This window comes from Taeniopygia guttata, chromosome 6, assembly GCF_048771995.1.
Source record: "Taeniopygia guttata chromosome 6, bTaeGut7.mat, whole genome shotgun sequence".
Taxonomy (NCBI): Eukaryota; Metazoa; Chordata; class Aves; order Passeriformes; family Estrildidae; genus Taeniopygia; species Taeniopygia guttata.
In genome coordinates, this window is record NC_133031.1 from 7,212,466 (window position 1) to 7,239,100 (window position 26,635).

The 26,635-nt window shown below is 40.2% G+C and overlaps 2 protein-coding genes and 1 long non-coding RNA gene across 3 annotated transcripts; 2 read left to right on the top strand and 1 right to left on the bottom strand.

Annotated features, from left to right (window-relative positions):
- The first annotated feature begins 197 nt into the window (after nucleotides 1-197).
- Nucleotides 198-16,102, top strand: UBE2D1 (ubiquitin conjugating enzyme E2 D1). Its single transcript, XM_002188467.6, has 7 exons — nucleotides 198-342; nucleotides 8,109-8,172; nucleotides 8,263-8,294; nucleotides 10,866-10,943; nucleotides 11,183-11,288; nucleotides 13,447-13,540; nucleotides 15,228-16,102. The coding sequence occupies exons 1-7, from the start codon at nucleotides 319-321 to the stop codon at nucleotides 15,271-15,273; spliced, it is 444 nt and encodes a 147-aa protein (XP_002188503.1). The 5' UTR covers nucleotides 198-318; the 3' UTR covers nucleotides 15,274-16,102.
- Nucleotides 1,236-17,928, bottom strand: LOC115495851 (uncharacterized). The gene is made up of 2 exons (XR_003961181.4): nucleotides 17,717-17,928; nucleotides 1,236-1,481 (listed from the first exon to the last, which is right to left on the bottom strand). It is a non-coding gene; the product is annotated as an uncharacterized lncRNA (long non-coding RNA).
- Nucleotides 17,929-18,013: 85 nt separating this feature from the next.
- On the top strand, nucleotides 18,014-25,773 carry TFAM (transcription factor A, mitochondrial). The gene is made up of 6 exons (XM_002187511.6): nucleotides 18,014-18,341; nucleotides 19,495-19,565; nucleotides 21,373-21,522; nucleotides 22,884-22,979; nucleotides 23,824-23,880; nucleotides 24,862-25,773. Exons 1-6 carry the CDS (start codon nucleotides 18,053-18,055, stop codon nucleotides 25,075-25,077), a joined length of 879 nt encoding a protein of 292 aa, XP_002187547.5. The 5' UTR covers nucleotides 18,014-18,052; the 3' UTR covers nucleotides 25,078-25,773.
- The last annotated feature ends 862 nt before the right edge of the window (nucleotides 25,774-26,635 follow it).

Consider the following 26,635-nt stretch of genomic DNA (forward strand, 5'->3'; position numbering starts at 1 on the left):
TTTGAAGCTTTACACGGTTACTTTCCTCTTCCTCACCTCTCCGCGTGCCGGCCGTGGCTTTCACCCCCGCGTTCATCAGACACAGACCGATGTCCGTGATTCTTACTGCGCCCCGCGGAGCCTGAGGGGCGGGACGGGCCCGGCCGCCACTCCCGCAGCCGCGGACTGCGCTTCCCGGCGAGCCCCGCGCGCGGCCGCGGCCCCGCCCGCGCAGGCGCACACAGAGCGCACGGCGACCGCGGCCCCGCCCCGCCCCGCCCGGCCGCGCTCCCGCCCCGCGCTCCCGCCGCCTGCTTCGCGCTCCCGCCGCGCGTTCCCATGGCGCTGAAGCGGATACAAAAAGTGAGTGGGGCGAGCCGTGGGAGGGGGCGGAAAGGTCCCCCTGCCCTCGGGTAGTCGCCGGAGCTGCCCCCTCCCCGGTGCCGCGGGTTGAGGCGGCGGCCGGACCGGGCTCAGCGAGGGGTGTCGCGGCAGCCGCTGCCGCGCGCTTTCTTTGCCGGGACTCCTCCTTGCCTCGGCGGCAGCCGGGGAAAAAAAGAAAAAAGTGGGTGTGAGACGGAGGAGGGGGGCTCTTGCCGGCCGCCCCTCAGTTTCGGGACTCTGCCTCCCCGAAGGCCCCGAGCTGGTGCTCGAGGTGCCGTTCGTGGACCGGGAGCGGGGCAGCCGAGGTGCCGCCGGAGCCTTCAGCCCAGGCGCAGGGACAACATCCGTCGTGCACGGGCTGCAGCCTGGATTAAGAAGTGTTGTCAGCACAGTTCTTGGTGTGACCTTTGAGCGTATCCCAGTTGCGGTGTTTGGGGCTGGTACTTGTAAGGGCCTGGTTGAAGTTGTGGATTCCCGTTTTCCTTTTGTTTGGCAAGGCTGAGCTGATGGCTGTGCAGTACGGACACGGTACCGCGGCCAGCACGGCTGGGGATTAAAGGTTAGTGCTTTGGCCGTGGAACAGAATCCCTGGTGTTTGGTTGCTGTTGATGTGCCATGTTAAGGCGGCATTGCTGCTATCCTGGTTATGTGACGGTGCGATTATTTCTTGTGCAGGATTCCCATTTGCTGTCGGAAGCCATTGGTATTGCAGAAATAGGATTCTATAGTGACGGATTAACCCCACGGTAGGCAGATTTGGGATACCCTACAGTAGATCTCAGCTTATTTGGATGGATTTCTATCAGAAGTTGGTAGTCCTGTCCCATGCTGCAAAGCCTATGCCTTTACACAAAGTGCAATTACAGGACAACTTTGTTCCTTCATATCGCGTTTGCCATGGTTGTTGCATTCGACCATTATATCAAATATTAACAAATTACTACAATGGTTTTCTTTAGCAATAACTTTGTCGTGCTTCTACATATTATACAAATGGTTTGTCTCTTGTTGTCACTTTCATTTCCCACCTCTTCTTGAACATCTCCTTGTCCTCAGGTTTCAAGAAAAGGATTGTTCTGATTACGATATCTTTCCAATTCTTGTTCAGCTTCTTTCTGCTAAAATAAACACACAAAGGGAAAAGTCTGGTAATCTAGTATTTTTGAGATGGAGTGGTGATTTGGGGCTTTCCAAATGAGGTCCTGCTAGAATAGAATTAATTAGTCTTCATACTTTTATCATGTTGCTTGCATAACTTTCTTTCTGCTTCAGAGATGTTTATACATATTGGAAACCCACAATTTTCTTTAATGTGGCATTTAAGAACTTTTGATAGATGTGAAATCATGGTTAGGCTTTTTATCTAAGTATCTTTCATTCTGTTAGCCTTATTAAATTCTGCTTCTACTCTTTCAAAATGAAACAATGCTTTCTAACCTGCTGAGTTGTGAGGTGCTACGAGATTGCCTGATTATATAATAACTTCTATCTGAAACATGAACAGATACTGGGTAAGGTAATTCCAAGAAGAGTTGAGATTAAATTTGGAACTGGTTACCACTTGCTTCTAGTTTGCTGCAGAAATGACTACTGCTAGTTTTCTTTTTTTCCCATTAAGTACCCTCATCACTCTCTTCTGCCTTTCCAGGAGAAGAAAAAAATTCTACCAGAGGGATTTGGCTAGCAGTCTGTCTCTTGAGAAGTAGAAAAGGAAAGGGAATGGCAAGGAAATAAATTTGTTTTAAATGGAAAGTTAGAATGAAGTGGAGAATTTTGAAAAGACAAACTGTTATGATGTCATTGTAATACATAAAATTTTCCCCAAAATTATGGAAATGGAGGTTTAATGGTAGATGAAATGCATTTGTATGTTGGTGTTTGTCTCCTCTACTTTCCTGGTGTTTCAGACTGGCTGTAAAGGTTCATAGTTAGGTTGTGTCCGAAGGATAGGAGGGGATAAGATCTGGAGTAGAGGAAGTGCTGTGGTTTCAGAGTGCCTAGAGGAATTCTTTGGAGAACAAAACAGTGTCAGCAAACACAGTGGTATTGCTTGGAGCTCATCAGTCTAGACATACTGTCTGAAGTTAAGCTTTGGTAGGTTTAGGGTGGTTCAGAACAAAGCCAAGGGATTTTGGTGTCAGCTTGAGTGTTTGTTCACAGTAACTTTGATAATTTGTCTGTTCACTGTGATAACACCTACAAAGGAAGCAAAGCTATAATATGTCAACTTGTTAGTAAGCATATTTTTTTGTCATACTGTCTGATTTCTAAGTAATATTGCCACTGGGACCTGTGTCATTGCATCCTGCCTTTGGCTGATCATCTTTGAGGGCTCCTCAAAGGAGGAGATAGCATGTGGACTTCCAAGACTGTACCCTAGTTACAGAAAGATATACTGTGCTTGGAAGCTTCTTTAAAAATGGGCAACTGAGTAAGCAGTGAAGAAGCTGATCACTGCACATGGAGCTATGTTGACCTTAGTGCTGTAGGTGTGAGAACAGTGAGGACATGCAGCCCTGCTCTGCAGGCACAGCTGTCAGCAGTGTTTCTGTGACAAACTCATCTCAGAGTTCTTCAGGGAGTTTGGGGTCGGGGGATTCTTACTCATCATAAGCTGAGGATCCTGTGTTCATTTGCCTTGTGTGTGCTTGGCTTTGCTGTTGTATGAGAAAGGCACTGAATTTCTATACTGTTAAAAAAGTTCAGTTACACCATCTGTGATGTTCCTTGGGGTACTGAAAGAACAACTGAAAGATTTTTGTGGGCAGTGTAAATTCCAGATGTTGCAAATGATGAAAGCAAAACCAATAGTGTAGGTTTTTTAACAGAGAACAAATATGGTGCAAAGAAGCCTTTATTCTTGCCACCTCTGGAAAGTGAGATACCATGACTTTTGTGAGAGGTGGAAAATAATTCAGTCTGTCAGGTTCTGCAGAATACTGTGTAGGTCTCAGTTCTGCCCATCTGTCTTATGCAGAACCATCTTTCTGGGGTTCCTGTTCCAAATTCTTCGTTCACATATCTAATTTGCAGAGTTTGCCATCCTGTTAGTTCCATATTGCAGCTGGCATTGTTTTCATCATAAGTCCTGCACCTGCGTGTTCCTCCAGTGTTAGTGGGAGTTTGATGTGCTCGTTAATGCTCAAGGCTGTCTTACACATATTTTGTTCAGGCATAAAAAAATAGGACTTCAGGAGATTTTAGAAGACATTTTGAAACCAGGAAGGAGGAGATAGATTTGAACACTGCTTTAAGAATAGCTGTTGTTCTTATTGATACATAGTGCTTGATTGGTTTTCTTCTACAACTCAGTAAAAATAGAAACATTCAAACATTGAGTTGTTTCAGTGAACTGTATGTTTCTGGGGTTCGCTATGTGTTTCATATATACGTAGGTTAACAGGACATACTAACTTGAAAAGTTATGTTGAAAATAACTTTCGTTACTGTATATTGACTCAAATAAAAATTATTGCTATTTGTGGTTTAGATTTTGACTTTAAACCTGCAACCTTTGGATGGTAATCAACATAACAAGGAAACTTTTTTGGCCCTAACATAAAATGTTTGAATTTACTTTCAAAACCTCAGCTGGGATACTACATATTTTAGCAATTTTTTTTTTTTTTTTGCATTAGAGCAGTGTATGGAAATAGAATATATACTACTGACTAACCATTATATCAATAAATCTTATTATAAATATGTGCTTTATATTTACCAAATTTGTGAAGAACCAGAGAATTCTTTAACTAGTCTTAAGTATGATCACTGAGGGGTTTTATGACAAATGGTTCCAAGCAGCAGTGTATGCATGGAATTGGTGGGAAATAAGTCTGTGGTCTACAGTGCATTTTGTGCAAGAAATTAAGAACATAACTGACAAATATACATCTATTATTTTAAATAACAGTGTGGAGAAAGGTTGTGGTTTTGTGTTGTTTGGAGAATGAAAATAGCTTTTAATGATGCTGTCTGCAGTTTATTTTGGTCTTCAGATAATCTGCAGTCTTTTTTTCTGAATTTTTTTTTTCACAGAAAAAAAGACACGTTTAGGACTTCTATACTGAGAACATTTATTTCCTTATCACCAAAGTGTCCTTTACAATGTTGTTCCAATAGCTTTTTGGGAGAGAAGCCTGGATGCTAATCAAGCATCTAAGTGTTAAATTGGCCTTGCAGTTTTCAACTTCGTATTTTTATGAAATACATCCTGTATTATTCTGACCATGGGTATTAGTCTGCATGTTCAGAAATGTCTCCAACGTATATAGTTTATCACAGCTTGGTTTTTACAGCTGTTAAACTTGAATTTTTGCTTCATGCTGTCTACAGGGCTGTTCAGGAACGTGTGTGTTGCAAGGGAAGGTGATCATTTAGAGGCTTTCCCCATCTCCAGTAGTATGTTAACCGTTAGTATTCTATTCTACCCTGAAATGTTTTGTATGAGAGGATTAGAGGATTTATTCCTACCACTGTCCCCAGCTTAGTTATTTTTCTCCATGCACGTTTATCCTGGCTGTGCTGGGACAGTGTGGCATGTGTTGGAGCTCTTGAGAGGTGCTTTTACACTGTCACATTCACCAGTGTTTGAAACAACTCATACTTCTTCTGATGCAGTTCTTGCAGCCAGAATCTTGGGTTTGTGTACTCTCATAAAAGATGTTGCACCAGTGTACACCGTAATTTATAGTGGTGACTTTCCCTTTTGAAAATTAATCTGCACTGCTTTGAGGATAGATCCTGTTTGTCAGCATATGTACATCTTATACCAGCACTTTCTATACCAGTGACTAAAAGTATTCATGCAGTCCCTTGAAGTGACCAGACCTGCCTCATGCAGCTACATGGTAGTAATCCATAAAGCTTGGACAAAGCTGCTTAACTTAAAATTAACTTAAAATTACCAGGCAGTCTCTAGTGTTGGCTGTGTAGTGCCTCACATGCAGTTATCTTGCACTTCTTGATGAGGTTTCAGCAGGTTAAACTTTGTGGATCTTCAGCCTTGTCCCTTAACAAAGCAAAGTTTTGGCCTTCTCAAGAGCATCTGTGCTTTGTATAAAGAATCTTGTATCCTCATTCTTTTGTGAGTGTTCAATTCTGGGCACTGGCAGGTCAGCCTGATTCAGGGACATCTGAGTATCTCCTTGCCCCATTTCAAAGGTATAGGAAAGCTTGAAGCCTAAATCTTAGAGCTCTCCGGATAATTTTGCTTTGAACCTAAAGCTTAAAAAGCATAATCAGCAATATAAATCTGAATAGTTCTTCCTTTTTTATCACAGCTTGATCTGAATTTCTGTGTAGAAAAGATTCAAATTGTTCATACTGTTGGATTGTGTTACCACTTGTATTTTTAAACCACATTAGCTTCACATATGGATGCAAAATGCAGCTTGAATTTGCTCTACTGATTTTTAAGTTTTATCTGACTTTATGTTTCGTAGCTGCAGAAGCTCTCAGAATGTATTTTTGAACATTGCTCTCATTTGGTGAAGCTGATTGAAGAGAACCTTTTCTTCATTGTTGTTAGGAAATATTAATAACAGGTTTACAGTTGTGGGTCTCATCAATGTATGCTGAAAAATATTTGCTGGTTTTTTTCTAATCATGAACAGATGTCAGTGCCTTTTTAGCCTGAACAAATTGAAGTGTATACCCGAGGAGCATTCCCCAGTTCTGTTAATTCTTAAGTACATGTGTATATATGAAAGAAAACAAATTTGTGTGGTTTTGGGGTATGTAAAGATCTTGATGAATACATCTAGCAATAAAAGCACTGTTACAGACTGACTCTAAGTGGTTGCCTGGTAATTCCTATATGCATAAGGAATGTTTGCATATACTTCAGAGGCTTTCTGAAAAGTTTAAGCTACATATTTTTCCTGTTACTGCCTTGAATTTGGTAGTCAATAATGACTGTTGTAAAATGCATGATTGTTAGTCTGAGTACTCTGTTTCGGCACTGTAGTGCAGCTGTTTGGTTTTGGTTGGGGTGTTTTAGTGTGTGTACAAGACTTTATCTTCTCTTCTTAGGTTAGATCTTGAGCTGCAAATTAGAAGACAGTGCCTGTAACAGCTCTGCTGCTGGTCATGTTTGTCCCTGGTGACTGCTGGAAACTTGAGATTTGTTGACTCCCTGTGTGTACTGGCAGTGGCTTGGCTTTGCATAAATAGCTGGTTCTCTGAATCTCTCCTTAATGAAATTTGAGTCCTCTGATTAAAATAGGAACTGCATTTCTAAAGTGCTTTTATTAGCTAAAGTCTATCCCAGAGTGTTCTTTCTGGATCAGCATACAGTGTCACTGCTAAAAGTTAACATGCAGAATAAAGTTAAAGCGCAGACAAGTAATGCCAATTGACAACCTGTGCTATTTCAGTATAGGAAAAGTGTCTGTCTTGTTTTAAATCACAAGATTGTGAGAAGTGACTTCAGAGCAGTAGTAAGATATGGTGCAGTGCTTTTCTTTGATTTCATGGCCACGAGTGGACTTGTAAGTCTAGCTGAATTTAGGTGTCAGGTTCATGGTAAATGGAGTTGAAATATTTACTGGATGTCATAAATGGAAAAATATATCACAGCAGTTGAGAAGTGTAGATTTTAACCCTTCAAATTATATGCAAGGCCTGATCACACTAAGTATGCCAATTCTACACTTGAGTTAAAATTAGCTCCAGTTTAAACCTTGATTTTCTAAGTAGTTGCCTTGATTAATGTATTTTGAGTAGAAGTGTTTCTGGTGTTACTTCTTAAGGAAAACCCATAGACCTGCTTATGCCTATTGTCAACTTATATGTGCATGTTTTGAGTAAGGAATTGAGTTACTTACAAACACACACCTTTGAACTTATTTCAGAGGAAGTATTTGTATGTAGTCATTAAAGTTCCTACATGAGAGTTTTTATCAGCCTCGACTTGGAAAAAGTTTTCCTTAGTATAGTAAAAGTTCAGATATCAAAAGGAGTATATTGAATTAAATTAGGAAAATGAACTAACATTACTGCCTGTCTTGCTTTCTGTTTGAAATAGTGATGACAAATCAGATAAAAAAATAGTGCTGGTTTTGTGAAATCACATAATAATTTTAAATTATTTGGGACTGTGTGGACTCCTGCAAGAGAAGTAAATCAGTTGACCACCACAAGCTCCTCTGAGTGCTTAAATTTCAACTTGGGAGTTTTTTAGTAGTCATTAACAGAAATAGTATGCAGGTAATTGAATCAAGGTACAATAAATAAAGTGTAGAGCTAATACTTTTCCTTTAGTTTCCAATTTAGTCAGGACCTTTTATATCATGTTCATACATCATTTCTGGGCAGGCTGCAAACATTTTATGAGTTAATTTAGCTCAGCTGATGTCCACAGATTAGGCAATACAGAAACTTTTGTAAAATCAAAAGCTGAGGGAATGATCAGATTAGCACCTAACTAAATTAAACTGTGGATTTACAGACTAATCAAGAAACCCTTTTTGTTTTGACTCCTTCAAGTATATTGAACTTACTATGAACTTAGTTGCAACTCTTAAGTTTTTTTGGATATTAATTCCTAGCACACTGTTAGCTGCAGGCCTGGCAAAAAAGCAGTTTCAGTTTCAATGGACATTTCAACTGTTGACTGTTTTATCAAAATACCACAAAAAATGTCCATGGGTTTAATAAAATTGGTTTGTGTTCCCACTTTTGAAGGGATGCTGCCAAGTGGTATGGATTTTCATGTCTTTCAAATTTTTTTGTGTTCCTTGCAGGAACTAAGTGATCTGCAGCGAGATCCACCAGCCCACTGTTCTGCCGGACCTGTTGGAGATGACTGTAAGCTCTTCCTAATACAGTACATTTCAGTACATTTCAGTGCTGGAAAGGCTCAGAAATCTCTAATTGTTCTATCTTTTTGCCTTTCAGTGTTTCATTGGCAAGCAACTATTATGGGACCTGTAAGTATAGGAATTATGCCCCTTAAAATGTAAGACCTTGCTTCCCTTTTTGTTATGGAAGGATTTGTTTTGGTTTCTATAAACACAGCAGCCACATTGAGCTGTGCTGTGCATAGCTTAAAACTTTAGAGTGGTATTGTTGTTCTTATTAGTCTGGTACCAGTTCCTTTCTGTAATTCCTCAAAAATCCCTCCTCTTCATGAAGTTAGAGGTGTTAGTCAGCTGTGGTGTTTGAGTTGGTGATATGGGCTACAAAGCAAAGAGCTTGCTTTTCATAGATGATCAATTCTGGAAATTCATCCATCTGAAAGGAGGAAAAGTGGATGAAATATTGAAGTTGGTAACTGTAAACAAGAGTGGAGTTGCAGAGGGCTTTTAGATGGAGCTTATTTTATTTGATAGCTGTGATGTGACTGGCAAAAAGCACATGGCTTTTGCAAACTGCGGGCCAGCAGTCGGGTTCTTTTATTGTTTTTTGTGTGAGAAAGGTGCTTTCCTTGAATTGAGAAAATTAGGACTCTTGTGCAGGTAATGACATAAGAAATTACCAAAAAAGCTTAAAACCAGAAGGTTTTGAAGGAAAACTGAGACGAATTTTAGCAAGAACAACATGATCTGAGGGAATGTGTGCTTATTAATATTCTGGTAAGAAGTTTGTATTCCTGCTGTTTTCCTTTTGGATTTAATAATTTGGAAAATAGTGTCTCTAATTCAGAGAGTGAGCTGAGTCACTGTGCCAGGTGAAATTTTGAGATAATACTTAACCCATTAAAATGCAGCATTAATTCATGGAGAAAAGTGGAAAAGTGTCTGCTTTTGAAGAAATTCTCCATTTTCAGGACAGTTCTGAAGCAGTGGAAGATCAGTCACTAATTTGCTGGTGGTGTGCTGGAGTTTGTTGTCCAGCTTGTCCATGGCCCAGCAGCAGCTATTTTCTGTAGTGCACTAATGCCTTTGCCCTTTGGCTTGAACAACAAGCATGTTGGTATGTTCTTCACATACCAAGGCCTTCTGACTCTTGCCCTCTTGCACTGCCAAAGGATAAATGGCAAAGTGGTGACAAAGAGTTAACAAAAGCTTATGTGCTGGTTGCCACCAATAATGTCTCTGTCCAGAATGATTCTGGTGATATGAGTAAAGAAAATATTACCACATAGATTTTGGCTTAAATTCCATTGTTTTCTTCAGCTTTCAGTTCAGTTTTCATATTCTATAGTGGAAAATATTCTTTCCTTTGCCTTAAGTTCCTCAGATGTTTCTAGTTAAGAATGAGCATCTCTTGCCAGCCTTTCTCAGCTGTATCTGCAGAGGTACAGGAACAGAACACTTCAGCTACTAATCCTTGATCTTGATAACAAAATAAATTAGGGTTGCACATTCTCTATGTTTCCTGATGGCCCAAGGGAAGCATAGGACTAAAGCCTACCTTCAGAATTCACTTCCTGTATGTGGAAGTAGGGTAACCTCTTCTGTCTGTGGGTATCATCAATTATTTATATACCTTGCTCATAAAACAGAGTGACTTCACTTTGCTTTCTTTTTGACACCGAACTTTGTCTTATCTTCAGCTTACTTTACCTTTGAAAAATCCATTTAATATTTGCAAGAAGAGGTCCTTTGAAAACTAATTGGAAGGACAGTGGCAATTTTCTGAGGTCAGCTAATGCTGACTTAGCATGACAGTATATAACCTGCCTTACTCTGCAGCCCTCTCTGCACTTTGAGCATGTAAGGCAGCATGGCGTAGCAGACCATTTGTGAAACGTTGCCTCTTACAGTCATATAGTCATCTCTAAAACTGTTCATTTCCAAGGTAAAGGTTTTATGTAAAAAGTCTGCCTTTCCTTTCATAAGAAAAATCAAAAATTTGATCTTCAGGTTTGCTGTGATTGAGTTCCTACATGGTTGTTGTAAACTTACCATGTGATGAGAGCAGTTTTCTTCTTTCTCTAACCAGAAATGGCAGAACTGCTCTCTGTCACTTAGCATCAAGACTTTCCAGCTCACCTTTTAAGTTAATAAAACATTAAAGTTCTTCAACAGATGAATACAACAAAATTATTTCTATCTATTAACTGTATGCAACCTGGACGTAAACCTGTGCACGTCTTGTCTAACAAAATGCATGTTCACAGATTTGTACAGGTCACAGAGATGTTGTGTGTTTTCAAACCCCCTGATATCATCATAATGAACTGAATTATGTTGGAAAATCCCACTCTTTGCATCTGCAAAGAGAAACCACTTCTTAGGCTAAGTATGTTTGTAGCTTAAGCATGAAGATCAGAGCAGCTGTGTCTTGCACAGAGACAGGATTTGGAGGGCCTGCTCTGGTTTTTGTATTCCCTTCAGTGCCCTGCAGCTATTGACCTCCTCTCTTTTTCTCCCCAGAAGGGCAGTGCTCAGTAACTGTTGTGCTGCTGCAGTAGCCAGAGTGACACTGTGCCTTCCCAGTTTATGGCCCATAGTGGGCTATGTACTGGAGAAGAAATGGATTGTCTCTAGGAGAAGGAAAGCTCCAAAACAGCTGAAATGTATTAACGTGTTTTATCTGTTTTGTTTTTTTCTCAGCCTGATAGTGCATATCAAGGGGGAGTATTTTTTCTCACAGTACACTTTCCAACAGACTATCCTTTCAAACCACCAAAGGTAAGTCCTTTCTTTTAAGGAAATAAAGTTTTTTGGTCAAAATTTATTCTTGGAGGCTTAATTTGGAAGTTAAACTGGAAAGGTAAGTAATAGTATACATGTTCTTCATGGCTGCAGATGAGACTGTAAAAAAATTGTGTTGGCAGATCTGATATGACTGGAAAGGAAGGGATGATGTTAAGGATTCCAAGTGTAATAACCCTAATCTGATGTTATTTCTTATTTATTTTTTATTACAGATTGCTTTTACAACAAAAATATATCACCCAAACATAAACAGTAATGGGAGTATTTGTCTTGATATCTTGAGATCACAATGGTCACCAGCTCTGACTGTTTCTAAAGGTAAACTCACTGATTGAATAATGCATGTATGAGGCTGCATACACTGCCATGGCACTTTTTTTTTTTGGTGTATTATTGCACTGTCTTAAAGGCAAGCAGTGGGAACTCATTTATTCTGCATGTTTCAGAAGAGGTAAATTCCATTGGGATTCTTGGTATGATCCAAGATCTTGTGCCATTTATTGGGAGTGTCACATTGCAAAAAAATGCGTGCACAGCAAAGAAATATTCTAAACCAAGTTGGGTAAGATAATAATGTACAATTCCCCTGAAATGTGGTAGCTGAGTGTGCATGCTGAATGGAGGAGAAATTGATGAGCAGGGCTTGCAAATCACAACTTGGAAGTAAATGTGAAACCCTGATACTGATGTTGTGTGAGCTTGCATGATTGCCCGTTGATGACTCTTCAGGCTGCCTGAGCATCCTTATGTGAACTAAGGTCTTAAAATTACACTTTCTTTAAAAATGAAGTAATTTTTTCTGGTTTTCATTCCTTTGTAAGATGGATATTTTAAAATGTAGCTACTTTCACAGTCATCAGTAAAATTTTTATTAAAATATTCTCATCCTGTAGTGAAGTTTTCAGGCATTTTGTGTCACTTAAACTGCTGCTTAAAATGGGAGTGCTGTTGCTTCTCCTCACCCATCTTCAAATTTCTAAGGCACACTTAGTCATATTACAGAAATTTCTCATGTGACTCAAAAGGTCAAGCTGTATCACATCTCATGTACTTGGGAGCTCTCTAAGCTATGTCCCAAAGTGCCATTGCTTTGGGTGTACAAGTAAAGAAAAATCTGGGTCTTTGTGCAATGGAAATTGCTCTATGCAAGTCCAGTTGCTGTACCTCCTTGGAAAAACAACTTCTCTTGCTTACAGGCCTGTCACAAGCCATATAAAATCTAAGTCTAATATTCTCTTTCCTGAAGTCATTGCTAAAGACATCAATTACTGTTATGTGTAATTGGTATCATTTTTTTTTTCACATAAATTAGCTGTTTTATAGCTATCCAAAAATTGTCTTGTTTCTAGTTATTAAGCAAATGAAAATTGGCACTTAGGTTTAACACTTGGCATCTACAACTGAAAACCCGTAAAATTTTTAGATTTTCAGCATTTTTCTCTCTCTTTACTTGTTGAGGACTCCTTTGGTTATAAAGTGGAGCAGTCCGCTGGTCTCATATTCAGATACTATGTGCTTTTAACCTGCTTGCATATTACGTATTTCATAAACTGGAAATAAGCTCAGTGACTCATGGAAATTTCTCCTTTCTAGTCTTTGACTGAATGAAAAGTTTACAGCATATTACAGCACCTCTGACCATCTGTGTGACCATGTATTCTGACATGATTTTCCCATATTACTGGCACATAAAATAAGTCAGTATTGAAGTGGCTGCACTTTCTACTCCTGAAAATAGGTGTGGGTTCTTGGGTAACAAGATACAGCAGAGGGGAAAAAGGTATTCTACAGCTGATTCTTATGGCAGCATGAAGTTCCCTTTCACAACATATTTAGAATTATTTAATTGTGTATTCTTGTATGCATATTAGTTCTGACCATAAAAATAGAAATTGCCTGAAAATTATGGCCTGAAAATGTTAGGCAAAAACATCAAACCTCCTTGGTTCAATACCAGGAAATTCATATGAAATTATAAGTGAATACTTGTATTTAATGCTGATCAAGTATTTCCCAAAATGAAGTCACACTTAGGTAAAATGTTCTTATGATTGAGAGAATAACTGTCAGCACAGAAGTGGAAAAGGATATGCACAAATAGAGTACTGCATGGCAATGTAATATTAATAATACTAGTTACCTTAACTGCAGATGGAAAGCTTAGTTTTGAGTAATACCTTTATGTAACTATGCAGTCTGTAGTTGGGCTAATGTTCCTAGGCTGGGATGTGGGAGAGAGATCATTACAAAAGGTACAGGTAAATTCCCCGGGCTTGTATCAGGTGTTTACTTAGGCCCTAGAAAAATGCTGCTGTATAAACATTTCTGGACAGAATTGTTAAACAACAACTTAATACTAATATGCATTCTTTTTCTAATACCCTCCTACCACCCTCTTTCAGTATACTGGAATACATTAAAGGATTGTAGAAATAAAGCAAACTAACTTGTTTAATCTAGTGTCTCTTTTATTTAGTTTTATTGTCCATATGCTCCTTACTTTGTGATCCTAATCCAGATGATCCTTTAGTACCAGATATTGCACAGATCTACAAGTCAGACAAGGAAAAGTGAGTATAACATACGTAATTGTGTGTGTGGTACTTGCAGATCGCTATCTGCTGTGCACCTTAGATATTAAATTTAGCAAAACTCCTTTCCTAGATTTCCACAGGATTAGCTCTTTAAATATTGAGAATAGTGTTGGCAAGTAGAAAACTGTAAGCATACACAGCTGTTGGTAACTCATTTTTTTGTACTTAATTACATAAAACCTTCATGCTTTTGTGTAACAGATTGATTGCATGAAAAATTATTTTCCCAAATATGAGTTATTTGTCTCTACTGCAATCCTCTGGGTTTAAAACCCATACAGAAGAATTTTTGACCTTCTGTTTAACTGACTGAGTTATTTGGTACCTATTTTTCAGTGTTGAGCCATTGAAGACTTCTTGCAGTGTATGCAGTGGCCTGTGGCTCAACACATGTCACAGATTCAGGAAGATTTGAGTATTGCCTTTACCTTGAGCAGTAGACAGCAAAGGAGTGATGTAGAAGTTACATGGACATCTGTGGTCTAGTATTTCTCTGCCTAGACTAAGAATTACTAAAATGGCCTTTTTCTCACAGTTCAATGTCTGGTACAGTCAAATCATGTAACTTCTGAAGTGCCTGAATGCTGTAGCTCATTCTGCAAAATAGATTAGTGTTCAAGCTGAGGATGTTCTGCATCAGCTTCTCCCCATTTGTGGCTCAACTTTTTTCTGCCCACCTACTTATTAGTGATTTCAGCTGTTGTACCTCCTGTTTGTGAAGGAAGTGAATGAGGAATGCTTTTCTATCTCCAAATCTCAAAATCTAATCATTGCTAGGGAAAGTAAGAAAATATGTAGTCTTGACTGTAGCTTTATCTTATGATGATCACCTATTAATTTTTTTTTTTTGTTTTACCTTGGATTTAGGAAATGAAAGCTATGGCTGGTTACCCCTGAGCATTTATCTATGAGTATTTTATTATAAGTCAAAATCCACAGACTTGTATGGTAGCATATTCTTAAGAAGAAAATCGATTAGTAAATGAGTTGCTATACTGATCTTAAGAGTTAAAAACTTGTCAGCATTTTTCTCTGGTTGACTCAAGAAAGTGAATCCAGTCTGATGAGTAGAATGTAGCAAATGTAAAAATCAGAGTGGAGGCTATCAACTCTCTAAGGACATTTACCCTTGGGATTATGGAATTATAAGATAATCAGCTTCATACCAGAAGGAAAAGACCCAAGACTTAAAACCTAGTAAAAAATGCTTTTCAGAAAATTTTCTTTGCAAGTTCTGAAATGCAGCTGGCAGTGCAGAACGGAGAATAAAATCCCAGTTAATTATTCTGAATTTCATGGAACTAAAATATGTAAAGTTTGTTAGACTCTTAATAGCTTATGCCTTTAGAAGTAATTGACAACAAATTCCTGTTAAGGTACAGATAAGGGAACCAGTCATGAAATACGAATGAAGGATGCACAATGCTACACAATTTAATGCAAACCTGTGAGGTTGGATTTGAGTCTGAATAGCTCTGATACATAACTTTAGAAACTGAATGTGTAGTGGGTATATACTTCTTAGCTTTTAGACTGTTGTAATGTTCTTTGCCTCTGCTCAGAGGTGAAAAGCTCAGTAACACCTGTATTAAGTAAATCCGTGGCCATTGTCAGTGTATCACTAACAGCTCTTCACTGTAATGCCTTCTTTCTGCACGTACAGATACAACAGACATGCAAGAGAATGGACTCAGAAATATGCAATGTAAACTTTTGAAGACATTTTCATATACCAGAGTACTGTAAATTCTAGTTTTTTTCAAAATTAGAAGGAAATGGAGCACAGTTATGGTTTCAATGTGACACCCCTTGAATTTTTTTCACCCATGTAAGTGTGTTTCTGGAGCAAGAGAGAACAAACTTCCAAAAATAACCTTATGACTTTGATAAGAATATTTATCCTCTTTGTATGCTTTGCAGAAGACATTTATTATAGTTTTTAAGAGTTGGACACCTGCATCTTCAGACTACAAGATCTATAATTCAATTGTAAAACAGTGAAATTATTTTTGCTGGAAAAAGTAGCTGTTTTCATGTGATGAATACTGTATGTGTGTCATTGAAGTATGTTGTCTGTTTCATAAGTGTGTTCAAGTTTCTTTTTGTTAGTTCTCTTATATAATTTGTATTTTTGTACTGTATAGACTATTTTATTTACAATGTAAGTCATTTTAGTTTAGACTTGCTTGTGCACAGTATTGACAAGATACAACTGCTAATGGTGAAAATAATTGGAATATCTCACCCATTAGAATATTCTGAAGACTGACTGCAGAATTCTTAAAACCTAAAATGATCTTTGCACTGTAAATCTTTGTATGCTGATTATGGAGAAACACTTGGTTTTGATTCTGTTGCATACTTGACTTAATTTTATTGCAATGTGAACTAATTGCACTGGTATATAGAAAGATATATAACTGTTTTGTTGCTATTCACAAATGATTTGTGATGTGTGGGCAACATAATGCTATCACAGACCTTTTACAAATCCAGATGTAGCCTTTTCCATATAAATAAAATACATTTTCTACTTTCCTTGGCTGTTTTTTTTATCTTAACTCATGCATACCCTTGAAGTACTTGCTCCAACATTCTAACAGAGAGCTGCCAGTAGTGTGTATGTTTCTTGTAGACAGAATGTCCAATAAAGCCATACATCTTGTACTACTTAGAACTGGGCTCTAAGTTAATTTTTATGCTAGTTCTAGCCTAGTGGATTTAGCATATTATGCCCATTGTTGGACAGAGGATTTCAAATAGGTTAATGCCATGCTACACCAATATCCATCTGTGGAGGAGAGAATCACAAGGGTCTGTTAAGGTGGTGTATTTGCAATATCAGAATGTTACAGTCAACTCACGCTTGAAAGTAACTTGTCTCTTAACGTTCACTTCAGCTGCTTCAGACTATGCATGTGGAAAACCAAAAGTACTGGAGAGGGGCAATTTGTTCTTAAAACATAGATCAAAAGCACTTAATTTCCTACCATTCATTCTTCTTGGTTATTTGAAAATAGAAAAAAGATTACTAAATGCTTTTATCTATATATTGCACATGAAGGAAAAATTACTTTCCATTGGGAAATATGTCATCATAAAATACATTTCTAACATGACCGATAGATTTGATTTGGGTTTGGTTTTTTTTATTTTTATTTGAATATGCATCAAACTGGAATGTGGGGTATGGGTGGTAAGTGTGCACAGTAGGAGCTTTTATTCCTACCAGTGGGATATTAACTTCATGTTTCCTGATTTACTCAACTTAAGTTGGTCACATATGGGAAAATCTCATTTCTGTGCCAGTTTAATCTGTCATGTAATGGTGACATTTGAAACAGCAGCTTGAGAGTGGTTCTAATAATCTTAAAATTATTAGAATAGCCCTTAAAATATCCCTGTTCACAACATTTTGCAAGCTGAATAAATTGTTGTTTTTTTTTTTTTTGTTACTGAGTGCTTCATTATATTTGAACTAGGGCAATGTAGCTAGGAAGGCAAAGACATTTGCTCAAATGCTTGTAGAAAACGGACCATCAAAATGTGTTCATGGTTTTTATTTTTTCTAGTTAAAATAGCAATCTCTTTGTATTGTAAATTATTTAAATTTTTTTAATATCTGTATAGAACTGTGTGAAATCAGAAGTTTGATTTGGTTTATCCATTTGTGTTAGGGATGGTTTGAAAACATTTATACGTTACCTGGTAATGGTACTGCTTTGTACCATGCATGAATGACTTTCCACCACAGTATGAAACCAGCAGGAGGACTGAAAACCTACAATATGTGTAGGGCATATTAAGAATGTGTAAATATTTAAAAAGGAACTTATCTTATGATCATGCTGTTTAGAGGTGTGAAACTACATCTTTGGTTGTTATGATACTCCTAGCAGTTCAGCCTTTCTGCTTTTGAAATTATCAGAATGGAATGATAAATACATTATTTAACACTTCAGTCACGCTAGGAAGTTGCTGGGTTCAACCTGTGGAGAGAAACACTTTCCACTGCTGCACCTTCGGAGCTCCTCGGTTAATGCTTTTTATACAAGTTCTATTTCCAAGGCTGAAAAGTTTACTTTATTCTGTGCTGTGTACTACGATGAGGTAAAAAAAGAAAAAAAAAAAAAAAAGAAAGAAACCACCAACCTTCCTTTTTCCCCGAGAAGTGGTCGGGGCAGTGGCGCGGTTTGGCCGCACCCCTCAGCACAGGCACTTACTGCCCGCCTGTGCTCCTGTGGGCGCACGCACGAACCGGCCCGCGGGCTCACCCAGTGCCGGTGTCACCTTTACGGCGGTGCCTCCTTGTGGCAGTGTCACCTCGCGCCGGTGTCTCCTTGTGGCGGTGTCACCACTTTAGTGGCAGCGTCACCTTTGTACCGCTGTCCCCTTCGCAGCGGTGTCCCCTTCTGAGGCCGCCCCGCCCCGCCCCTCACGCCGCCGCCCCGGGGTGCCGTGCGCAGTGCGCAGGCGCGGCGGGCCGGCATGGCGGCGGCGGCGGCCTGGCTGGGCCGTGCCGCGGGCCTGGGCCTGGGCCTGGGCCTGGTGGCGGCCGCGGGCGGGCGGCGGCTGCTCCGGTGCGGGACGGGAGCGGGGCTGCGCCAGCGGGGCCCGGGCATCCTCCTCGACGGTGCCGCTGTGTGCAGGGCCGGTGGCGCGGCGGAGCGCTGCCTGTCTCGGGGGACCAGCTCGAGTCAGCGCCCGAAGCGCCCCCTCACCGCCTATTTTCGCTTTGTGATGGACAACCGCCCGGCCTTTCGGGAAAAAAACCCAGGTACGAGGGTGGAGGGGAGGCGGGGCCGGGGCTCCGGTACCGCAGCCTCCAGAGCGGGGTGGCCGGGGAGCCGGAGGAGCAATCCCTGTGTGAGCCCGAGCTTGGGAACAATCCCTGCAATCCCTGTGTGAGCCCGAGCTTGGGAACCACCTCAGCAATCCCTGTGTGAGCCCGAGCTTGGGAACAATCCCTGTATAAACCCAGGCTTCGGGACCGATCTCTGCAGTCCCTGTATAAACCCAGGCTTCGGGACCGATCCCAAGTCCTGCTCTCGGTCCCAGCCCGTGTTTATCCGTGCCCGCCCCAGCGGAACCCAGCATGGTCGTGCTCATTGCCCGCACGTGCCTGCTTGGTCCCCGTGTGTAATTTTAAAAATGCTTGATGAAATACCTCGCCTAGGTAATATATGTTAACAATGACTTACGTTTCCCGATTATTTTTGAACTCTTATGTATTTGAAGTACATTTTTGCTGATACTGTGAGCTGTGTGTGATTTTGAGGCTTAGGAATTGAAAAATGGCGGGTACTGGATTGCGTATGGGAGAAGTAAGTGGATTTAGATGAAAATGGTTTTCTGTGAATGTTTGATTTACTATCAAAAACTGCACTTACAGGCAATGCAGTGACTCTTGCCAGAGAACGGCAGAATAAAAGGATGAGGTGGTTTTGAAATATTGTTGAAGGTTAAAATGTTTAAAGAACTACAGTCATATTGGGTAAATCCTGAGGAAGATTTAAGTAGGGAAAACTATTTGCTACCCTGTTTAGCTCACCAGTTCAAGAGTTCCACACTGTCATATAGAACTGGAAATTTTACTTGTGGTTTATTCCATGCTCCTCCTTCCAAATTCAGACCATCTTGCATTGTACAGAAAAGGATCCAGCTAAAAAGGCAAAAAATCTGAAATTGTCGTGGGGTAAAAATAGCTGCCTTGAAATGGTGCTTCAGTTTATTTACTGCACGTTGTGTTCCAGGTGAGCAGTGCCTCTTCCCCGTCCCCCAAATATTGCAGTGCCCTTTAACTGCCATAGTGAGTTAGTTTTATGAAAGAAAAAAAATGCATTTGTATAGAAAGATGATACCTGTGACAGCTTTCCTTGGGGAAAATTGAAGAAGCTTAATAAAAGATGCAATGCTGATCTTTATTACAGAAGTGAGCAACACGGAACTGATTAAAAAATTAGCAGGTGCATGGAGGGAGTTACCAGCGTCACAGAAGCAGGTAAGGTTGTATCCTTTCCCTGGGTACTTTGAACTCTACAGGTGGGGTTTTATTTGGTCTGGTGTCTTGTGTTTTTTTTCTTCAGTCTAGTGGGGTTTTTTAGTTGGTTGGTTTGTTTTTAAAGGGCTTGAAAAAGCACATGTATACAAAGGTTCAGACATCAAAACAGTTGGGAGAATTGGGAGTTTGAATAACTCAGGGGAAGTGTGGTGGGATGATCCTGGCTGAATGCCAGGTGCCCACCAAAGCCACTCTCAGCTGCTCTCCTCGGCTGGGCAGGGGAGAGAAAATACAGCAAAATGTTTGTGGGTCTGAATAAAGCAGGAGAGGTCCCTCAGCAGCTACTGTCAGGGCAGAACAAACCTCACTTGGGGAAATCAGAGTAGGATAATGAGAAATAAAAACTCATACCCTATGACACCTTTCCCCTACTCTCACATCTTCCCAGGCTCAACATCACTCCCAATTTCTCTGCTTCCCCCTGACAGCAGTGCAGGAGCACAGGGAATGGGGGCTGAGGTCAGTCCACCATGTGTTGGGCTGACCTCAGCTGCTCCTTCCTGTTCAGTGGGAGAACTTGGGCTCCCTTCCTCAGGGGAAACCTCCATGAACTGCTCACATGTGAGTCTTTCCCGTGGGCTGCAGTTCTTCAGGAACTGCTGCAGCATGTGTCCTCCAGGAGCAGGCTTCAGCCGGGGTCACAGCCCCCTTTGGGCATCCCCCTGCTCCACTGTGGTCTCCTCCAGGGGCTGCAGCTGATCTCTGCTCCCCCTGGGCTGCAGGGGCACAGCTGCCTCACCATGGGCTGCACCCCAGGCTGAAGGGGAGCCTCAGCTCTTGTGCCTGAAGCATCTCCTGCCTCTCCTTCCCTGACCTTAGGATCAGTAGAAGTGTTCTTCTGACATGGTCAGCCTCCTTTCTCTGGCTGAAGTTGTGCAGTTTTCTTTTTCACCTTCTTACCTCTGTTACCCCTGAGGTGCCACCACCGTCGCTGATGGCCAGTAGCAGGTGCCACTTGGAGCTGGCTGGCCTTGGCTCCATCAGGTTCTCATAGGAGCCATCCCTGTACCCCCCTCACCACCAGAATCTGGCCATGCAAACCCAATGCAGGAAGATACTTTGCTACTTGTACTTGCACTTGTACATGACCTTGGCTTTAATAGTTTTACTCTGTTGCCAGACAAATGACACAGCTCTTGCTCTATGTGGCTGTGGGGTTGCAAACCAATTATTTCTCCTTTTGAATGGCAATATTGCAATTTTGCTGTATGTACAAGATCTGTAAAGTTGTTCTGCTCTCATGTATATGGTAGGTGAAATCTCAGGTAATTTTGATGGAAGGACCAACTTCTTTTGTTTCATGTAAATTTCTTTAAAAGTCATCAAATTAAGTCATAAGTAGTGAATGAATTCATTTCTCTGAATGACAATTTCAAGGGATAAAGTAAAGCAACTCTAGGACTTGCTGGTGGATTTAAATGCCATTTGTAGCAAAGTAACGATTGTTATTCCTTGGCTGCAGTTAGCAATTTGAGGCAGTTAGGAACTAAATTCTGTTTCCTAAAGGAAATATTCAGTACACCTGAGGTGTTCTCACATCCCTTCTGGACTTCTCACTCTGTGTACCTTTCCCTTTTCTGAAATGTAGAACAGGGAATCAAACAGATAAAAATCTGATGTTCTGCTGTAAGTTTTTCAGTCTGTAATTTTTCTACTCATAGGTTAGAAGTGTTAGCTTGTCTAATGGTCAAGTGCTTCTGACTGAAATCAAGCTTAAGTTTAAGGCTGGTGGTGGTTTGTGCTGTAGGTTTATGAGGAGGCACTAAAGACAGACTGGAAGAGATACGGAGAGCAGATGGCCGCTTACAAAGCCCAACTGACTCCAGCCCAGGCTGCAGCTTTGAAAGAGGAAAGGAGAAAACAACTGGCAAGGAGAAGATCAATCAGGGCAAAAAGAGTAAGTATTTTCAAGTTCAGGTTTCTTTTCTCTCAAGCAACCTGAAGTCTGTTTGTCTACTATACAAAGCAGAGTTGAAGCATGTTTTAGAAATACAAAAGCAACTCAGAATAGAAAAAAAACCACAACATACACAAACCTCCAAAGATGCCATGGACTAAAATAATTACTGGTGTTAGCAACTAGTTTAGTGGCTTTCTTGTGCTTGAAGAGCACAGAACTAGCATGGATCTTTGTGCTTAGAGGTAGCTTCTCTATGCTTTTTTTCTCCCTATTTCTAGAGCTACCAGAGAAAGGATAGGCACTAAAAGACATTTGGACCAGCAACACTTTCTTCAGATGGGAAGACATCCAGAAATGGCTTTTCACAAAGACCTTTTGTCTGTTACCTCATTAGGCCCTACAAGGTAGCAGCTGTTTGAAGTAGCCTTTTTTCTTTCCGTTTTTGGGCTCTGACACTGTGTAGCTGCTGCTGTTGATATCTCTGTGTCCTTTACTAGCATATTCATAAGGACCATCTTCCCTATTCCTTTGTGGCTGTTTTATGTATAAATCCTTAGAGACAGAACCATCTGTGACAGTACATTATTATGGTTTGTCTGGAAAGATCAGAGAGGTTATGTATTGCTTATTTTTTCCTTTGAGTTAACTGTGACATTGCCCTAATTGGGAAAAGCAAAATAAATTTGGTTTAAAAGACCCCTATTTAGAGTGAGTTTGTAATCTTAATGATTCTGCTGCTCCTTTTTAGATAATGGCACCACAAGGAATTCAGCTGGCATATCTAATACCTAACAGATGCTAACTTACAGCACCTAGGCTACAGTGGGAATGTCAGGACTGGAGAAAACAGGAAGTGTAATTGCATCTGTAACTTGCTGTGCTTTCATTCTCCAGCCATCATCCCTGTAGGCAAAGCATTCTGATAGCAGAACCACAGTTCTCTTCCACCTTCTCACCTCCACAGATAAGTGCCTGCCCTCTTCTCTGCACACAGGCAATATTTCACACCAGAAACTGAAGTATTATTGAAGAATAATAGAAAATCTGTCATCATTACTTCCTTACAGACTTGAATTTAGTAGCACACACTGGTTTCTGGAAGACTTAGCTGAAGTAAGAATCAGTTTTAAATGTTTTCTCAACAACTTGTGAAAACTCAAGTTGTTAGCTTTTTAATGTTAGTTTAACATTAGTCTTGAAAAGCACTTAAAACATCTTGACATACAGTCCAGTTAACAGAATAAAACACCAAAGAAATTATTTGTGTTTGATTTTTGCATAAAATATAAATACTGAGTTTAGTTTTGGAGCAAGTACATGCTTGGTAAATGGAATAACTTCTCTTGTTGTTTTTAAAGGAATTGAGTCTGCTTGGAAAACCTAAAAGAGCTCGTAGTGGCTTTAACATCTTCCTGTCAGAAAATTTTCAAGAAAGTGAAGGAAGTTCACCTGTGGTAAGCCAGGAAAGATTCTTTTTCTAAAATTTATGCATTATATTCAGAAAAATATAGTTTAGATTCTGTCATTCTCAGAGATACTGTTCAGTAGCTCACTATCTGGGTGCTGCATTGCTTAGGTTATTTTTTTTAAGCTGTGGCAATCTGGCTATACTGCTAGCATGGCCTGTATAAAAAAGTGCTGTGTGGGTATATAAACTTCAAAACATTTGTGCTGTTTTTTGTACTTCAGTGTTACAGACTTCATCTGCTCTTTTTGTAAGGAAAGAATTATCCTTCCCTTTGTTTTGATGTAGAAATACAGTTTTTCAAAGAGTTGTGTGATGTGCTCCTGTTCTGGCAGTAGCAGTTTATCGTGCCTGCTGTAGTTCAGCTGGTCTTATGGGAATACAAGTAGAGTTCCTCAGCAAACTCACAAGTTCTGCACTAAACTGTGCTTTGGGGTGGTTTAAGGTACACTGGTGGATTATAGCACTTGAGGTGCTGCAGACCCATCCTGTGTGCCTCATGTGTTCCTTCCCTACACATTTAGTCAGTAAGCCAGAACAGTGGACATAGTTTGTTCCTCAGTTTTCCATGTACAAGGCAGGTTTGTCCAGTCAGCTGAGGCCTGCACTGTAAATGTGGCTCAGATGATGCCCAGAAGCTTGATTAGAACAATATAGTTTATTATTTACTTACATTAAAAGGGTAAATAAGGGGAAGGAAGCTTTTGTGACTTGGTGCTTTTTTTGCATTGGTTTATGCTTGACTTTCACTCATGCAGTATTTATCTGTACCCTTCTGAAGTCAGTCTGCTCCTAAATTAACTCTCATGTATTGCATGTTCTGTATCCCCTAGGCAAAGCTGAAGAAACTATTTGATACGTGGAAAAAAATGTCTGCTTCCCAAAAACAGGTATGCCAGAGGATTTGAATGAGGATCTGATCTAATCAGAATTAAAAACTTGAGTCAAAATTGGTATAGTCATACAAAATCTTGAACTCAGTTGATGAAATTATAAAACTGAGGAAAATACTCCAAGATCTTTATGCATCTTGAAAAAGATTGTCATTATCTTTATTCCAGTAGTGACCATTTAATGCATAGTGTTGTTGAAATGTGAGTCAGTGGGATAGGATGGAAGTTTGGTGTGCTAAGCAACATCTAGAAAAGAAGGTGGAATAATATGTAACAATTTGATTATTTTATAATCATACATAGTATCTTTAAACACCAGCATAAGAATTTGTTGCTCATGGAAGGACTTCTTACAAGGGAAAGGAACAGAAATCCACCAGTGATGTGCCCAGGGTAATTTATTAACTTTGGTTGTCTGGGGGATAATTTTCTGCCAGCTTTTTGAGTGTATTGAACTATGAACCTGTAGATGAGCAAATCAAAAGTGGAGGGGTGCTGTGCTGAAATCTGAACTAAACCTTGACATTTTCAGGTATTCTGTACCCTGCTGTACTTCCTCCTGAATGCCCTTCTTACAGGTGGATTTTCATGTGTACTTAGGACATACCCTAGCTTCATGTTCTTACTGTAGAAAAAAAATTTGAAATAATTCCACAGCAATATCTGTTCCTGTGCCTCACTTAATCTAGCTGTCTCAAACTAGTGCTCAAATAAAAAAAACTTTAACTGTTAGTAGCAGAACTGAGTAAGTTTCCTCTTCAGGAATGGCCAGCTGCTGACATAACTGCAATTTTAGTGCTAAAGCTTTGTATTTTTCTGCATTTTGATTTTTTTGGTCATTTTTTTCAATTCACTGGGGTAGAAAGCAAATGCCTGGGCTGTTCACTGCACGGTTGCTGTTCTAAGTCACCTTTGTGTCATGGCAGTTTTGCAGAAAAATCCCCTTCTGTAACTTTTTGATACGTTATTTTCTTTCAGCCATACTTACAGCTTGCTGAAGATGATAAGGTTCGGTATGAGAATGAAATGAAATCATGGGAAGCCAAAATGATTGAACTGGGACGTGAAGACCTGGTGCGTTCCAAAAAGCAACGGTTAAAAAAGAAACCTGCTGAAACTGCCAAGCAAACTGAAACAGCCAAAGCTTCTTCAGGAAGAGGAAAAAAGGCAAAATTAAAAAAATCAGAAGAATAAAAAAATCCCCTGTGATTGTCCCATTTCTATACTGCTGTGTTAATGCTGCAGTCAGCATTAGCAGTGAAATTTGGAAAACCCATGAAGGGCCCTTTGGAAAGGTGATCAGGTAAGAGAGGAGTTACTGTCTCTCAGAACTGACTGAAATAATCACTGCAGGTGTAGCTGGAGCTGTAGAATAGCAATTGATTAATCAAGCTGTGAATACTGATAACCCACTGACATCAGCAGTGCTATCCAGTAACCGCTGATAATGTCCAGCTTTTATAAGGTATTTTTTAATGAAAAAATAAAAAATATTCTTTCTTCATGAAAGAAAGAATATTCTGTAATGTTACCATCTAAATTCTGTAAATAAGAGCTGAAATCTGAGTTAACACTGCTGTGTTTTATTCCCTCCATGTTACTGCTAGTGAGATGTACATTTCAACAGGCACAAGAAACATAAAATGCTAACTTTTATTTTATGCATCTGTCTTTTTGTACCTGTTAATCTGTGTATGCCACTTCTTCTTTAAAGACCATGTGAATTTTGTATGAACATACCTTTATTGGACTTTGATTTTGTGGTTTTGTTTGGATACATACAAACATTTTTGTCTCACTGTTGTCACATCTGGGACGACCTAGAAGGAAAAGAAGTACGTGAGCTGCTTGGAGTTTGAGTTTTGGTGTAATAAATACAGGTATTTTGAAGAGGTGGTTGGTTTCTTTCCTGAGGTTTCTCCATCTTAGTTCAAGTCGCATAGGTATTTTGAGGAATCTATTTTTAGAATAAAGGCCAACTTTTTCAGTATTTGGTGGATCTCATCTGTTCTGAGTGACCCACAAAATAATTATGGAATTCTAGAAAGGCTTGGGTTGGAAGGGTCCTTCAAGATCACATGGTTCCCACATCCCTCCCATAGGAAATCAGGTTGCTCACAGCTCCATGCAACCTGGCCTTGGACACTGTCACTTAAAAAGGGGCATTTTCCTTAAACCCTTTGTGTTTGATCAGTCTGTCAATGCCCTGAGGTTGACTGCAGAAATAAATTGGAAGGAACTATAGACAAGCACTGAGTGCCAGTGCAAACCAGCTTGAGATAATCATTCAGTGCACATAGAATCACAGAATATCCTGAGTTGAAGGACCCATCAGGATCATGAAGTCCAACTCCTGGCCCTGCACAGGAATTCCCCTGTGCCTGAGAGTGTTGTCCAAACACTTCTTGAATACTGACAGGCTTGGTACTATGACCACTGCCCTGAGGAGCCTGTTCAGTGCTTGACCAGCCTTTGGGGTGAGAACCTTTTCTTGATACCTAACCTAATCCTCCCTGACACAGCTCCAGGCGGTCCCTGGGGCCTTGTTACTGGTCATGAGAGTGAAGAGAACAGTACCTGCCCCTCCAATGCCCCTCAAGAGGATATTGGAAGACCTCAGTGAGGTCTCCTCTTCAGTCTCCAGTTTTCCAGGCTGAACAAACCAAGTGACTCAGATGTGCTGATGCTCAGGCCTCAGGCAGAGTTGACTTAGAAGATGAAACCTGGGTGTTACGTGACTGACACCATCAGT

Coding starts and splice junctions, on each gene's coding strand:
- TFAM (XM_002187511.6), top strand. CDS start 18,053: ATGGCGGCGGCGGCGGCCTGGCTGGGCCGTGCCGCGGGCCTGGGCCTG. Junction 18,342..19,494: donor CTTTCGGGAAAAAAACCCAG/GTACGAGGGTGG, acceptor TCTTTATTACAG/AAGTGAGCAACACGGAACTG. Junction 23,881..24,861: donor TGTCTGCTTCCCAAAAACAG/GTATGCCAGAGG, acceptor ATTTTCTTTCAG/CCATACTTACAGCTTGCTGA.
- UBE2D1 (XM_002188467.6), top strand. CDS start 319: ATGGCGCTGAAGCGGATACAAAAA. Junction 8,173..8,262: donor CGGACCTGTTGGAGATGACT/GTAAGCTCTTCC, acceptor TTTGCCTTTCAG/TGTTTCATTGGCAAGCAACT. Junction 10,944..11,182: donor ATCCTTTCAAACCACCAAAG/GTAAGTCCTTTC, acceptor TTTTTATTACAG/ATTGCTTTTACAACAAAAAT.